Genomic DNA, 15487 nt, shown 5'->3' with positions numbered 1-15487 from the left:
AACTTGTTATATAATGACAGTTAATGTCTAAATGTTGTCTCTCGTTACAGTTTCAGAGTCAAAGTGAGAGAAAGTCAGTGAGCAGGTTTTCTGTCAGGTTTTTAATGCAGTTTGATTCTTGCTTAGATCCAGTTTACACATCAGCTCAGTGAGGTTTGTTTGGGTCCAGCTCAGATTCAGTTTCACTGCAGAATTATTCATGAAGCAGCAGGAAACAACAACCATCTGAAGGCACTTTTACAGTAAAAACACGAGAAACAGAAAGTCCCTGAAAACAGCTGAACTGAGTCAACAGGTCACAAAGTTACATTAAAAAAATAAACATGAAACCTCATCATCCACTATTGTAACGTGCATTAAAAGCATATATATTAAAGAACAATAACAAAGTTAAGAAGTGCGTTCAGTGCTTAAAGCTGTAATAATCAGAAGCTCCTCTGATACAAACATGAGAGAAGCAGCAGGTAGTTTGATATTAACCTCCTAGGACCTGGCGTCTGTGATCCACACAAATCTGTGGTCACAACTGTGAGTTAAGTGGTGTGATATATGGAGGCGATTGTGCATGTTTCACTTTGCTGGTATAATGAGGTTTGGTATTACAGGGGAGGTCATTTCACTCTGGACAGTAGAGTAGAGTGCTGTGAGACTGAGTTGTGAGCTCGTGGTTCTGGTAAGACTGAGCAGGCGAACATCAGCGTGGTTCCTGTGTTCACTCTCTCACCTGTTTTACAGGATCGTAATCTGGCTGCGCCCTCTACAGCTGGGCCTGTAACACATCCACACATGTGGACATCACATTTTGGGTCGTCTAGACCAAAATACAGAATTTTACTCTACAGGGACCTGATATCCACGTACGAGGACGTTATACTGACACTGTTCTATGAAATTTAAAAGGAATGTCCTCATATGTGGATCCCATTTTTCTTAGAAACAAAAATCAGATTAAAAAAAAATCTGGTAATTCTTTGTTTTCACATTCATCAGGTCCCAATCAGCCCAAATATCAAAGAGAAATTAAAAATGCCATGAAAGAGTTTGAGTGTTAGCAGGTTAAAGTAAAAGTTAAAGAGACGTTAGCTCAGCAGGAGGTCGAGACGCTATGATGTACGTTTAAATGTTTCCTGGATTGTTTGTCGACATCTGACACCAAAGAAAAAGAAAATATAAAAATAATTATGAATCTTTTTTTGGCAATTCTTAATGACATGTGTGACATTTGACTCTGCACATGTTTCATGATTAGAAAACCACAACTGTCTTTATCCTGAGTGCTCAGTGTCACCTCTGAGAAGCTGAAACAGCTGGAAAAAACTGAAACCTTTCAAACAGACTGAAGTTCAACTGAAGGCTGGTATGAACCCTGCTTCTGTCGTTTACGTGTTTTGTAGATCAAAACACAAACAACAGCAGCAACAAGAAGCACAGCAGAAACTACCAAACCAACAATCAGTCCAACAGATCCATCCTCCTTCCCTCCATCCTCTGTGTGTCCTCCTGTCTGACCTGCAGGAGAGAAACAGGTGTGAGGTGTCAGCTGTCAGGTAGGTGATGAGTGAAGAACAGAACAGAATCAAACTGCTGTCAGACATTATCTACTGCACTCTGATCACATCACTCAGACCAGCTGCTTTCTACAAAGTCTCATCAACAACATCTTTAGAAACAAACATCAACAAGCAGGAAGCAGCTTCACCTCTGATCACACACACACTCAACTCTACTCACTCACCTGGAGGATCAACATGAAGGTGGATGATGCTGATGGGTTTATTGTTCCTCCCTTTTGAGAAGACACGACACTCGTATGATCCACTATCATTAACCGTTACATTCTTCAGAATCAGAGACACGTCTCCATCCTTCATCTGTCTGTCCTGCAGATCCACCCGGTTCTTAAAAGATGGATGCTGGTCGTCTGGAACAGACAGATCGTCCCGGTACAAAAGAACATATTCTGACTCCAGATCAGCTCTGCTCCATTTTACTACTATGTTGTTGTTTGGAGCTCGACATGTCAGAATGACGTCGTGTCCAGACTCAGCTGTGACGTTTTTGTGGTCTGAAAAGGAAACACAGAGCAGAGAGGTTACAGATGAAAGTTTGATCTGTTCACTTCTACACCAGCCAATCAGCAAAGAGTTGTACACACTGGGTTCAGCACATTAGGCTAAATGTTCATCACACACACACAATATGAACCTGCATCTGTGAAACAAACTGTGTCCTGATTGTTCTCACATTAAGAAATGAATCAAACAAACATGTTGAGGTAGTCCGACTCGAATGTCAAGGAAGGTTGTAGGGAAGCAGACTACACAGAAATTTCGGGTTTGCAGACGTGAGCAATTTATTTACAATGAACTCCGTTTAATGTGTAACTTAACAAAACTTTCCCCAAAAGTAACTCGATTAACAAAACCCATCAGTTCATGGACCTGGTAACACAGCTCACCTCTCCTCTAAAACTCTACACAGATGATTAAAAAGACACAAAACCTCCTCACACTTCTAATTGACACATTTACGTAACTAAATGGCTCCGTTTACATAAACAAGATTCAACAAACCCCTTCAGAACTTGAAACAAACAAAATGAAGCATTTCTATGGAAAAAGAAACCCCCCCGCTTGATGTCACATCAGCAGGACTTAAAACAACAAAATGCTAGGCAGGCGTTTTCCACCTGCACACCAGTTGGTGGCGATAATGCACCATTTGCTAGTGATGGGCAGATGAAGCCTCATGAAGCACTGAAGCTTTTCATCCAATTGGTTCACCCCAACGCAAAGCTTCTTGAAGCTTCATTTGCTCTAGTAGGACACCTACTGGACGTAAAAATATTAGTTGGCATGAATTTGAAGAGTGTGGCCTTTTGGTTGTGTTTTGTGGTGGTGTCATTTGTCATTGTGGTGGTGTGTCTGTGTGAGTGAAAGACAGAGAGGGAGAGCGAGCGACAGAATTTCTGTTATAACCTTCATTTTATGGAGGCACAGTGTGAGCACTCGGGTCGCATCAGAGCATCGGGTCGTATAGTGTGAGACCCTGCATCGTGACCTATGAACTTCTAACCCCTGCGAGTCAATCGTGCAGTTTGAGCAGGAGCTGAATCGCGCGACTGAAAAAAATCGCACAGTGTTTGCCCAGCATAAGACAGCTGTGCCTCGACACTCCCTCTGCTGGTCGGTTATAAACTTTGTTTTACAAAAAAAATCTTCTGTTAACAAAGTAACTGTGCCAAACTGTTCGTGTGTGAGTACATCTATAAACTAACACCCACTTTTCCGCATGACAGAAGAGGTTTGGTGACAGGAGACCTGCGTCTCTGTGAGCGGCCAAAACTAAAACAGCTCTAACAACTAAAAGCGCTCAGCTGTAGTAAGAAATGAATCAATAGGATTTTGATATAAAACTCACCTGCACAGGTAAACCTAACGAGGGAGAAGGACACAAAAGTCCAGCAGAGCGTCGAAGGTGCTGCAGCAGTCATCATGAACCTGAAGTGAGGCACCGACCGAGTCTTTTCCAAAAGCTGTGATGCTTTTGGTCAGTGCGATGCTGCCTTTAGGTGCACTCTGTTGCTGTGACAGCCTGGTTATAATAGTCTTAGAAATACGTAAACACACAAGATCCTTATACCAATGCAAACATTGTTTATCACCTTCTTGTGTATAAAACATGAAAACTATCTCCAAGGGTCCTGGCGACGTGACGAACAAAGATCTTTTTCTGGAAATTTAACGATAAAATTTGATATTGAAATTTTAGATCATGTTTTAATTTTGTGACGTCAGCACTGAACTTTGTGAAAAGCTGGAACAAAAGGAACAAGAGAGGTGATGACAGATGTGATGTGTTCATGCCAACAAATGAAATTTAAGAAAAATAAATAAAGACTTTAAAACAATCTGCTGTCTTTTCGTATGTATATGGCTTCGTTTACGAGGTGCACCTAAAGGTATCTTTAGTTGCGCCTCCTAAAACGAAGGAGGCTGTCACGTGGTCGGTCAAAAAGATGGCGAAAAGAGTCCTGCGCATGCTTCCTTCCAGCTTTCCTATTGGACAAGACTGTGTTCATTCATTTGCATGTTGTCCCCGTGTTTGCGTGGGTTCCCTCCGGGTACTCCGGCTTCCTCCCACCGTCCAAAGACATGCAGCTTGTGGGGATAGGTTAATTGGATAATTCAAAATGCCACTAGGTGTGAATGTGCCTGTGAATGGTTGTCTGTCCCTGTGTGTTAGCCCTGCGCAGGCTGACGACCTGTCCAGGGTGTACCCTGCCTTTCGCCCTATGACAGCTGGAATTGGCTCCAGCGCCCCCCGTGACCCTGAAAAGGATAAGCGGAAGCGAATGGATGGATGTGTTCATTCCCGCCCTCTATCGCAATCTGCATACGTCAAATCTGCCTTTATTCAAAGAACAGAACAGAAACCATTTCGCGTCATTGTATGTACAAAGCATATGTAAAATAAAGTGGCAAATGTGAACTGGGATGTTGTGAGTGAAATATGACCTGCATCTGTTCAAATGGATTTTAGATCCTCAAAATCAATAAAATTTAAAAAAAAAAGGTTGTGGGGAAACTACACGTCTTGTCTGTGTGTGTGTTTTTATGGGACAGAGGCGACAGAGGTCAAGAAGACCCCGACCCTGTCATGGGAATCTATTCTGTGTGAAGATTGCACTGAGGCACTTTGGACTGGATGATTCTGGGTTGGTCGTGTATGTGAGGGAGGTGAAGTGCCCAGAATAAGCTGCTTTGTAAATGTGCGAGTAATTAAACGCACTTTGAGTGGTCAGTAGAACAGTATGAATGTAAGAACATGACCTGGCTGTCTATTGATGCTTGTAGTTTGTACCTGTAAGCACAAACACCCACAATGTAACAGATCTGACCTTTTAATAATGGCACCACGCTGAGTGTCTTGGGCAATGCATGATCATCGAAGACTGCATTCTCTCTGAAGGCCACCAGATGGCGATAGTTGCAAAAAGACACCTCTGACAACGTTCTTCATTTTGCTGCCTGAGTTCTGTTGTGCTCTCTCTGGTTAAGTAACTTTATGTCTCTGTTTGTAGCTTCTCTTAATTTTCGTTGCTGTAAAAATTAGTAACTGCACTTTGACCCTCATAGCCTCTCTGCTGTGTTTCTTTCACTCTTTCAGACTAGAAAGTCGTCCCAGCTGAGTCTGCACAGGACGTCACTCTGACATGTCGAGCTCCAAACAACGACTTCATAGTTATAGAGTGAAGAAGAGCTGACCTGGAAGATGAACATGTCCTTTAGTACTGAGACAAGCAGCTTGATCCAGAAAACCAGCATCCATCTTTTAACAACCGAGTGGATCTACAGGACAGACAGGATGGAGACGTGTCTCTGATTCTGAAGAATGTCACAACTTCAGATGCTGGAAAATGCAAGTAGCGTGTCTTCGGGAGAGGAACAAGCTGGAGGAAGAGAGCCCTTTTGAAGACTCCCCCATCAGCATCATCTACCTGAGTGTTGTTCCTCCAGGTGAGTGAGTAGAGTTGGGTGTGTGTGATCAGAGGTGAAGCTGCTTCCTGGTTGTTGATGTTGTTGTTTAAATGACTCAGATCAACCCAATTTTAATATGTTTTTAAATCTCAGAAACAAATGTCAGATTAAAAAAAAAACAAAAAAACAATCTGGTTATTCTTTGTTTTCACATTCATCAGGTCCCAATCAGCCCAAATATCAAAGAGAAATTAAAAATGCCATGAAAGAGTTTGAGTCTCAGGGGGTTAAAGTAAAAGTTAAAGAGACGTTAGCTCAGCAGCTGGTCGAAACTCTATGATGTACGTTTAAACATAAAACCTGAAAATGTTTCCTGGAATGTTTGTCGACATTTTACACCAAAGAAAATTTAAAAATAATTACAAATCTTTTTTTGGCACTTCTTCATGGCATGTGTGACATGCCTGCACATGTTTCACTTACATGATTGGAAAACCACAACTGTCTTTACCCTGAGTGCTCAGTGTCACTTCTGAGAAGCTGATTTAACTGAAATATGGAGTTTATTCACAAAGCACCAGGAAACAACAACAACCAGCATCTGAAGGCTCTTTTACAGTAAAAACATTTTAATCAGAAACTCCCTGAAAACTGCATGAACTGAGTCAACAAGTCAGAAGGTTTCTGATAAAAACAAAAAGAAAACTAAACAACATTCCTACTTATAGAAATAAATATATTACATACAGTGTGCAATAACAAAGTTAAGAAGTGCGTTCAGTGCTTAAAGCCGTATATAATACACATCAGAAGCTTCTGTGATATAAACATGAGTGTTTTATCTGTTTAAAGTGAAGCAGCAGGTAGTTTGATATTAAAAGTAAAGTTAAAGAGACGTTAGCTCAGCAGGAGGTCGAGAGCAGGAAGTAGCAGCTACAGCTCACAGTACAAACAGAACATGTTTGATGTTAGTAACCTTACATTTGTTTTGTAAGCAGTTTAGACTTTTATAATACTAAACTTACTGAACTATTTTTCTATTACCCATAAAAACCAACTCTATAATGGACGTTTAAACATAAAACCTGAAAAGGTTTCCTGGACTAAAATTAAAAGAACATTTAAAACCCATAAAAATCTTTTTTGCCACTTCTTGATGGCATGTGTGACATTTCAGTTTGCTCCTGTTTCACTTACATGATTGAAAAACCACAACTGGCTTTACCCTGAGTGCTCAGTGTCACCTCTGAAACAGCAGGAGTCTCAGATCAGCTGGAAAACACTGAGACATTTCCAACAGGCTGACATTCAACTGGAGGCTCGTATGTACCCTGGTTACGTTGTTTAAGTTTTCTATAGATCAAAAAACAAACACCAACAACAGCAGCGACAACAATAACCCCAACTGGAAGACCAACTTTCAGTCCAACAGATCCATCCTCCTTCCCTCCATCCTCCTTCCCTCCATCCTCTGTGTGTCCTCCTGTCTGACCTGCAGGTGAGAAACAGGTGTGAGGTGTCAGCTGTCAGGTAGGTGATGAGTGAAGAACAGAACAGAATCCATTTCCTCTTCAAACTGCTGTCAGACATTATCTACTGCACTCTGATCACATCACTCAGACCAGCTGCTTTCTACAAAGTCTCATCAACAACATCTTTAGAAACAAACATCAACAAGCAGGAAGCAGCTTCACCTCTGATCACACACACACTCAACTCTACTCACTCACCTGGAGAAACATTTAAGGTGATGGTGGTGATAGGATCAGTCTTCAGATGAGCTCTCTTCCTGCGGTTTGCTCCTCTCATGAAGACACGACACTCATATGTTCCAGTGTCATTAATCGTCACATCCTTCAGAATCAGAGACACGTCTCCATCCTTCATCTGTCTGTCCTGCAGATCCACCCGGTTCTTAAAAGATGGATGCTGGTTGTCTGGAACAAACAGATCATCCCGGTACAAGAGGACATAATCTGGCTGCAGGTCAGTTCTGCTCCACTCTACCACTATGATGTTCTTGTTTGGAGCTCCACATGTCAGAGTGACATCCTGCCCAGACTCAGCTGTGATGCTTTTGTGCCCTAAAAGAGAAAACAACACAGAGCAGAGAGGATACAGATGTCTAAGTATAACTGTTCACTTTTACAGCTGCCCCCCCCCCCCCCAGTCATCTTTTTGCCTTTGTTGTGACGATAGTTTACATCATAGCACAGAGGGAAAAGCTCATTTGCTGCCACCTTAAGTAGTGCGATATTGATTTCCGCCAGTAGGTGGCATGGTGGCTCAGAAAAATGAATTACTGGCAAAGTAATCCCCTACAGAAGTAATGCAGGCCAGTTATTGTAATGGACAGAGGTGGGACCAAGTCATTGTTTTGCAAGTCTCAAGTAAGTCTCAAGTCTTTATCCTCAAGTCTCAAGTCAAGTCTCAAGTAATGTCAGGCAAGTCAGAGTCGAGTCTCAAGTCACTGGTGTAAAAGTCCGAGTCAAGTCACAAGTCTGAAACTTTGAATTTCAAGTCCTTTCGAGTCTTTAAAAAAAACAAACGAAAAAATAATGTTGCAGTTATGCTAAATGTAAATATTAGACCATGTAATTTTAAAATCTGTGTTTTTCTCAACACATGACAAAATAGTGAACTTAGAAAATATACACAAATTGTGAAATTGCACCTCTTTAAAATGCAGCTCAATTAAACCTAGCTCCAAGAATAATTTTCACCGACAGTTCTGAGATAAGCTGCATGTTATTCTTGGATGTGGTTGTAGGACCGGCTTTAAAATCGCATGACAAAAATATCATACACATTAAAAAAAACTGTATCACCAACGTAGCCTGGAAAACATTTGCTAGTTAGATGAAGTCAGCTATCTCATCTTAGCATATTTATATGCATATTTATAATTATATGGTTCTTGGAGTGAGCGCACACACTCATGAAGTTTAGTAACTTCAGGTCACTGCAACAAGCCCAGGTACAGTTTACCGACGGATGGGTACAGGACCTTGAAATGCACCGTGTAGAACGAAAGACCATCGTACGTATCATAAGTTTACCAGTCTCACAAATCGTCTTCATAAATACACATTCGTTAACCGTTTATTAATATAACCTTTGAGCTCAACGGTAATTAATTAGTAGTGGAAATAATTTCTGGTACCCATCACAGAAATGTAGCAGTGACAATAAGACTGTATGCTGTAATCGTACTGGGCAATTAGTGATACAAAAAACCTGTTTTATCCTGTGAATAAAAGTATATGTTTTTGTCAATGTACCATAATAACAGAAGCGAAACGCAATATTGTGTCAGGATAATTTACTATTTATGCACAATAAATAAAGGAGCATAGCGCGACAATTTCTGTTCAGCGCCAGACTTGCTTGTAACCTATATCACTAATTATGTTAAGAAAAATGACGCATTAACTACAACAGCAGACTGACCTTTGTGTAAATGCTTGGAGCAGACTAACCTGTGAGCTGGAGTGTTCTAGGACGTTATATTTGATCTTTGAATGGCTGCAATCCAGGCCATCCGTCGGGTCTTTGTTACTTCGGAAACATGGCTCGAACAATTTCTCTTCAACGACGTAATCCGATAACAACTGATCTCTTTACTCGTCGGCTTCCCGTGGCTGTCATGCGACCGGCTATTGCAGTTAATCATACAACGGCTTCTTGACATTTTTGTGTTTCTTTTTATCGCTGTGTGACTGATTTCAATTGAAAGCCTGCGTGCGCTAGCACCTCTTGCCACGAGTTCCCAGAATCCTTTGCGGTTCTACCCGTGAATGACGTCACATTTTCAATCTCTATATAATATGCATGTTAAATTTTATATTTGGGGTAAAATATCAAGTCTTTTCAAGTAAACCGGTTCAAGTCCAATTCAAGTCCCAAGTCATTGGTGTAAAAGTCCAAGTCAAGTCACAAGTCTTACAACATTTTTTCAAGTCAAGTCTAAAGTCATAAAATTAATGACTCGAGTCTGACTCGAGTCCAAGTCATGTGACTCGAGTCCACACCTCTGGTAATGGAAGCTGCCAGTAACACAGAACTGCTGTTTTGCTGGTTCAAGTGACAGCAGTATACGATATTACATTCATGTAAAGTTGATACTTATTTAAAGTGACATGTTTGAAGTGTAATTCCTGTTTATAAGGCCTTTAATGAGACCAAATAAAGAAGTTAATTCATATTATCCGTGGGTAAAGCTAGTAACGTTTGTGTGCTAGCTAAGTGATGTTAATCTCCTGCATTAGACTGTGTAACCGTGCTGTTCCATCAGAAATGTGATAGAAAACAATTTGGTTTAAGTTAAAGTTATAAGATATGTTTTAGCAAACCAGCCAGTACATCTTATGTTGTGTATTATTAACTGGTTTATTATGTCTAAGTATAACTGTTCACTTTTATAGCTGCCCCCCCCCAATCATCTTTTTGCCTTTGTTGTGATGATAGTTTACATCATAGCACAGAGGGAAAAGCTCATTTGCTGCCACCTTAAGTGGTGCGATATTGATTTCCGCCAGTAGGTGGCATGGTGGCTCAGAAAAATGAATTACTGGCAAAGTAATCCCCTACAGAAGTAATGCAGGCCAGTTATTGTAATGGAAGCTGCCAGTAACACAGAACTGCTGTTTTGCTGGTTCAAGTGACAGCAGTATACGATATTACATTCATGTAAAGTTGATACTTATTTAAAGTGACATGTTTGAAGTGTAATTCCTGTTTATAAGGCCTTTAATGAGACCAAATAAAGAAGTTAATTCATATTATCCGTGGGTAAAGCTAGTAACGTTTGTGTGCTAGCTAAGTGATGTTAATCTCCTGCATTAGACTGTGTAACCGTGCTGTTCCATCACAAATGTGATAGAAAACAATTTGGTTTAAGTTAAAGTTATAAGATATGTTTTAGCAAACCAGCCAGTACATCTTATGTTGTGTATTATTAACTGGTTTATTATCTATAAGTTAATCTGATTACTAAAGTTCTATTACATGTAATCCCTAAAAAAAAGTAACGTAGGCCAGTTATTGTAATGGAAGCCATGAGTAACACAGAACTGCTGTTTAGCTGTGCTTCATAGCATCCATCCATCTGCTTCAGCTTATACTTTTCAGTGGCGCTGGAGCCTATCCCCGTGTTTCATAGCAATAAATCTCAATGTGCACCTGGATGAGCCTTGTCTTCCTTCAGTGTGTAACGTACACACTGGATCTATCACATCAGGCTAAAGGGTCACCAGACACACCACAGACACGAACACACACACATGTTTATGCCAGTGTACCATCACAGTGCAAAATATTCAAAATAAATATAAATAGATATTCAACTCCAGCTTCTGTAAACCTTCATTTCTTTGCAAACAGAGTTTGCCTGAATTTTTTCCACCTTAAGAAAAAAATATGTCTATTATTTATTGTAACGCTGTTTTGTGAATTTAACTAAAAGTAGGCAAAAATATATTTTGTTTAAAAAGTCAGAATATGTTTTTATTCCATAGGAGAAAAAAATACAGCTGCTGCAAAATAAAACCAAGACAGTGATGTTCATTTGAGTCCTGTGGCTGATCAGTTAGTGTGACCACTGTGGGACATCAACATGCTCTCAAGGTGATGATGAGCTTTTATTTCTGGCTATGAAACAAACCAATATACACACACATGCCTGCATAATATGTACGCACATACACACAACGTAGTACACACGTTTATCAATCACTACACCACGATCAATACTTGATTCACCATCAGCACTTTTAAGGACTCAAAAGAAAAACATCTATGTATAAATTAAAATAAAGCTAGGATTCAGCTATAATTTATATCTACTGTAGCACCCTCAAGAATTGACATACGCACGATGTAGTTATAAAACAGGGTTTATTCTGGTCTTGACAACCCGTGAGAACTGCTCACGGACAAAACAATAAAACAAAAACATCACATCAAAATGCGCTCTTGTACGTAGTGTCAAACAATCAAAAATCCTTAATTACAGAAAATAAACATTTAAAATACACAAACCTCGTGAGCTGACATCCAGGAGGTGCTAAATAGTCCTTTATGGCCTTATTGCCTTATCTTCCATCTTCTTTGTCAATTATTTCCACTCTTCAAACGATATTTTCTCCATGTGTGGAGCTGCCTGTGAGCTGCAGCATGCAGACACCATGTGCGCTAGCAAAAGAAAAGTGGCTGGGTGGAGACCCAAACAGCAAAGCTGTACCCTACACAGTTCACCACCAGAGGGCGCAAAGGAACAAACCCCAAAGTCTTAACAAATATCAAATACAACAAACATCAAATGCAAAAGACCGTTACATCTACCATCTAATTATATCCACCGTTTCATTATTCTCCCAAAAGGTTTCAAAGAGTTTTTTTATGGAATATCACCTGAACATTAGTAAACTTGTTCCACAGTTTTACTCTACAAATGGAAATAAAAAAAACTGTTGTTAATGCATTAGGATTAACAACAGTTTCCTTTTCCCCCTACCTCAGCGTAGGGGGAAAAGTTAAACTTTTTTAAAGTTTAATTTTTCCTCAGGTTACAGTCCTCTTCTCTGTCAAAAAACATCTTTTGCTAGCATTATATCTGGTTCAGCTTTATACATGATTTGTGCAGTTTTATATTTTATGAGGTCCATGGACTTTGAGGTACTTGACTTCAAAACAGAAAGTTAATGTGCAAATGTGTAAATTCAGCCTAAATAATGATCCTGACAGCTGTTTTCTGAAGTTTACATAAACTTTATATGTTGCCCCAGGCTTTACCACTGTCCTCTAAGTGTGGCAAATCTAAGTGTGCATTGCAAACCCTACTTCACTACGGTCAAGTAGGGATTTGCAATGCAAATTTTATTAGTTATCAGTGTTTATGTTAGATTGTGTTTTTCATTGTCGAACTCAGACATTTTGTATCAAAGACATTATTTATTTACAACATTATTTATCAACATTTTGCTCTTGAGAACTCGTTTCTATCTGTTTAGTAGTTTCACAGTTATGACTGAAGGGTTTATTTTAAATGAGCTCCAGGATCTGTGAGTTTCCCTCTGTGGATAAATAAAGTGTTTATCTAAATACCTGCCTGTGTATGTGTACACCTTTTAGTACATCTAAACACTAACATCCACTTTCTCACATGACAGAAGAGGTTTGGTGTCAGGAGACCTGCGTCCTCTGTGTGAGCAGCTCACATAAACTGATAGGATTTTAAAATCAAACTCACCTGCACAGGTAAAGCCCACGAAGGAGACAGACAGTAAAGTCCCGCAGATCCACGGAGATGTTACAGCAAACATGTTTTATGAAGCACACTCGGAGTGCACTCGCGGGTTTATGTTGGGAGTCACTCCTCCTCCTATTTCTAAGGCACAGCCTCCACCATGTCACTGCTACGTACTGTGACTGTCACTCTGTGACATACTGTTTAAAAAGTGTGGGCTTGAAACGTTACGGACAGCATTGTTTGACAGACTTGAAAGCAGATTAGCTAAACAACAGCTAGCTAATGAACTTAACACCACACTTTGATAATATAATGTAAATATGATATGAGCTTCAGGAAACATTCAAAGTGCTTTTATTTCTGTTTCTATATTCAAATATTGTTCTTTTAATATACTGGCACCACTACATTTATGTGAAAGCTGAATTATAAGAGTAAGTAAACTTTTCAAGCTCTGATCAGCTGTATGCTTCTGATAAAATGTGATATATTAAATATTCCTTTACTGTGAATCATGTCATATCATAACTGTTTTAAATCAGATGAAGAAGAGACTTAAACAGGCTGATTGTTGCTAAATCGAGCACATACACACAGCAGGACTGTCGAAACTGAAAATCCATGTTCGCCCACTACACACGCATGCGCACAGAGCATTCTCTGAGCAATTTTCAAATACCGTAAATCCCGGACTACAGAGCACACCTGATTAAAAGCCGCATGCTCTAATTTTAGAAAGAAAATCAATTTTGTACTCGTACAGGCTGCACCGGATTTTAAGCCGTATACGTTTCACTTGTAATATGAGATATTTACACAGAAATATTACACGTGAGGATTTTTAACGTTTAATTTAATCCATAAGGTAACATAAACGTTATGGTAACAAACAAAAATACATACTGCAAATGCTTTTTTCCTCGAACAGCGCCTGTAACACGGCTACCTTTAAGTATACGTACTATCAGTAACACACAAATTACGTTGCTTATGGTTTTTCTATGGAACAATGCAGAAACAACATTACAACGTCTCTTAACAACCGGTAAAAAATATATACCGTATATATACTACTTATCACTTTTATTGGTCTACTGTTACCAGGCAAAATGTTTTTGAAAAGAAATATGCATTAGCCGCACGTCAGTATAATGTTCACAGTGTGGGAAAAAAGTAGGGCTTATGACCCAAAAGTTACGGTAATGAAAGAATGACAATTTTGCAGATTCTTGTTCAGTTTGACACTTATATTTTTATTTCTTTTTACTTTTCATATTTATACAGATTATCTCTCGTTGTCTGCAAGTCCTTACAAATTTTGAGAAAACTTGACACGTAGAGGACAGTTTATTAATTATCTTTCTTAGCTTCTGTTTGTTCTTACTGAACTTTTGAAAACAGTCTACTGCTCTGGACCAGAAGTCCACAGAAATGGTAATGATATTAAATATTTCCCCTAAATCCCCTGAGTGGATCTACACTCTCCGGTCACACATGTCCCGGTCTCATGTAGACAGATAACCAGATAGACCCGTTACACAGGTCAGATCTCCCTTACCTGTGCAAAGGTGACTGGTGACAGGGAGACCTTACCTTGTACAAGTGTCACAGCAGTGACAGCCAGGCCAGTAAATCTGTCCCCTGAGGCGATGGAGGGTCTTGGCGTTGCCAAATTGCCCTGCCCCGCTGAGCCATGGACCTTGAACACCAGGGGGCGTAGCGAATGGGACACCAGCAGCTGTAGGAGGTCTTTGCCCTGTCCTGAGGGCTGCCACCTCTCTTACACGATGCTATCATAAAGCTCAGGGTTGTCCCACTGGGCGTGGTAGCCTTCACCTTGGCCGCAGTGCTGACACTCCTGTCCAGCATCGGTCTCCTACAGTTACTACAGCTGTGGCCTAACCAGCCCCTTAATTGACCTCACCTCACCGAAAAGGGTGCCCAGGATCTACTCCAGTGGGCAGAGCGGTGTCAGGTGGCGTTATTGCAGGTAAAAAAAAAAAAACATTCTCTGTGGGGAGCCGTCCCAGTAGGTAAGTGGGGTCGACCGTCGGATCCTATACAGTAGCCGGAAACTGACAGAGAAGGAGACCAAATACAGCACGGTGGAGAAGGTGTGCCTGGTGATCCAGTGGGCGTTCAAGTCTTCCATATTAGCTCGTGGGACGCTCATTGACCCTCTGCTCAGACCATGTCCAGGTGCAATGGATGCATGAAGGATTCCAGCGCCCAGATCACCAGACAGCTCACGGTATCTGGCTATGCAGCCCTTTAAGTTCAAGTTGGTCGACAGGGGGCGCAGATGGTCACGCTCACCCCCCGTGAGGGAGGTGAGCTCCAGTCACCAGGGATTCTGTGTAACATGAAGACGTGATCTGTGAAAAGCTGAAAAAATTACAGACACTCCTGTATGAAACTTTATCTTGTGGCCTTTGTTGTAATAGAGGTACAAAAAAATCCTCATCTCTCAAACTGCTGAGACTTGCACAACTGTCACTCAAGACTAAACACAGTTTCACAACACAGAGAGGAACAACTAGCAGCAGGCATGTTGGTGATATTCATGGATACAAAGTTGACGTATGTTCATTTTATGCAAAGAAATAGGATCCCTGCTCAGATTAGCACTCTGGTCTCACAGAACTAAATGCTACACAGGAATTTGCTCGTGTGAGTCAGCAACAGAGAGTCAACAGTTCCTGTTTGAGCAACAACACAACTCTGAACTGTTCTTTTCAAAGAGGAAATTCAGTGGGTG

At 40.5% G+C, this 15487-nt stretch overlaps 2 protein-coding genes across 2 annotated transcripts; both read right to left on the bottom strand.

Annotated features, from left to right (window-relative positions):
- Positions 1-1033: 1033 nt before the first annotated feature.
- Positions 1034-2168, bottom strand: LOC113018077 (butyrophilin-like protein 8; the record flags this gene model as incomplete). The annotated part of the gene is made up of 2 exons (XM_026161144.1): positions 1034-1509; positions 1736-2168. Coding segments are annotated over 2 exons (615 nt in total), but the record flags the coding sequence as incomplete, so codon positions are not given.
- A 4081-nt stretch (positions 2169-6249) lies between these two features.
- LOC113018076 (uncharacterized) lies at positions 6250-14881 on the bottom strand. The gene is made up of 4 exons (XM_026161143.1): positions 14810-14881; positions 14323-14497; positions 7211-7564; positions 6250-6972 (listed from the first exon to the last, which is right to left on the bottom strand). The coding sequence occupies exons 1-4, from the start codon at positions 14879-14881 to the stop codon at positions 6749-6751; spliced, it is 825 nt and encodes a 274-aa protein (XP_026016928.1). The 3' UTR covers positions 6250-6748.
- Between the last annotated feature and the right edge of the window lie 606 nt (positions 14882-15487).

This window comes from Astatotilapia calliptera, unplaced genomic scaffold, assembly GCF_900246225.1.
Source record: "Astatotilapia calliptera unplaced genomic scaffold, fAstCal1.2 U_scaffold_4, whole genome shotgun sequence".
NCBI classification, from domain to species: Eukaryota; Metazoa; Chordata; class Actinopteri; order Cichliformes; family Cichlidae; genus Astatotilapia; species Astatotilapia calliptera.
Note: the sequence above shows the minus strand (reverse complement) of the source record. Positions and strands in the feature narration are given on the sequence as shown.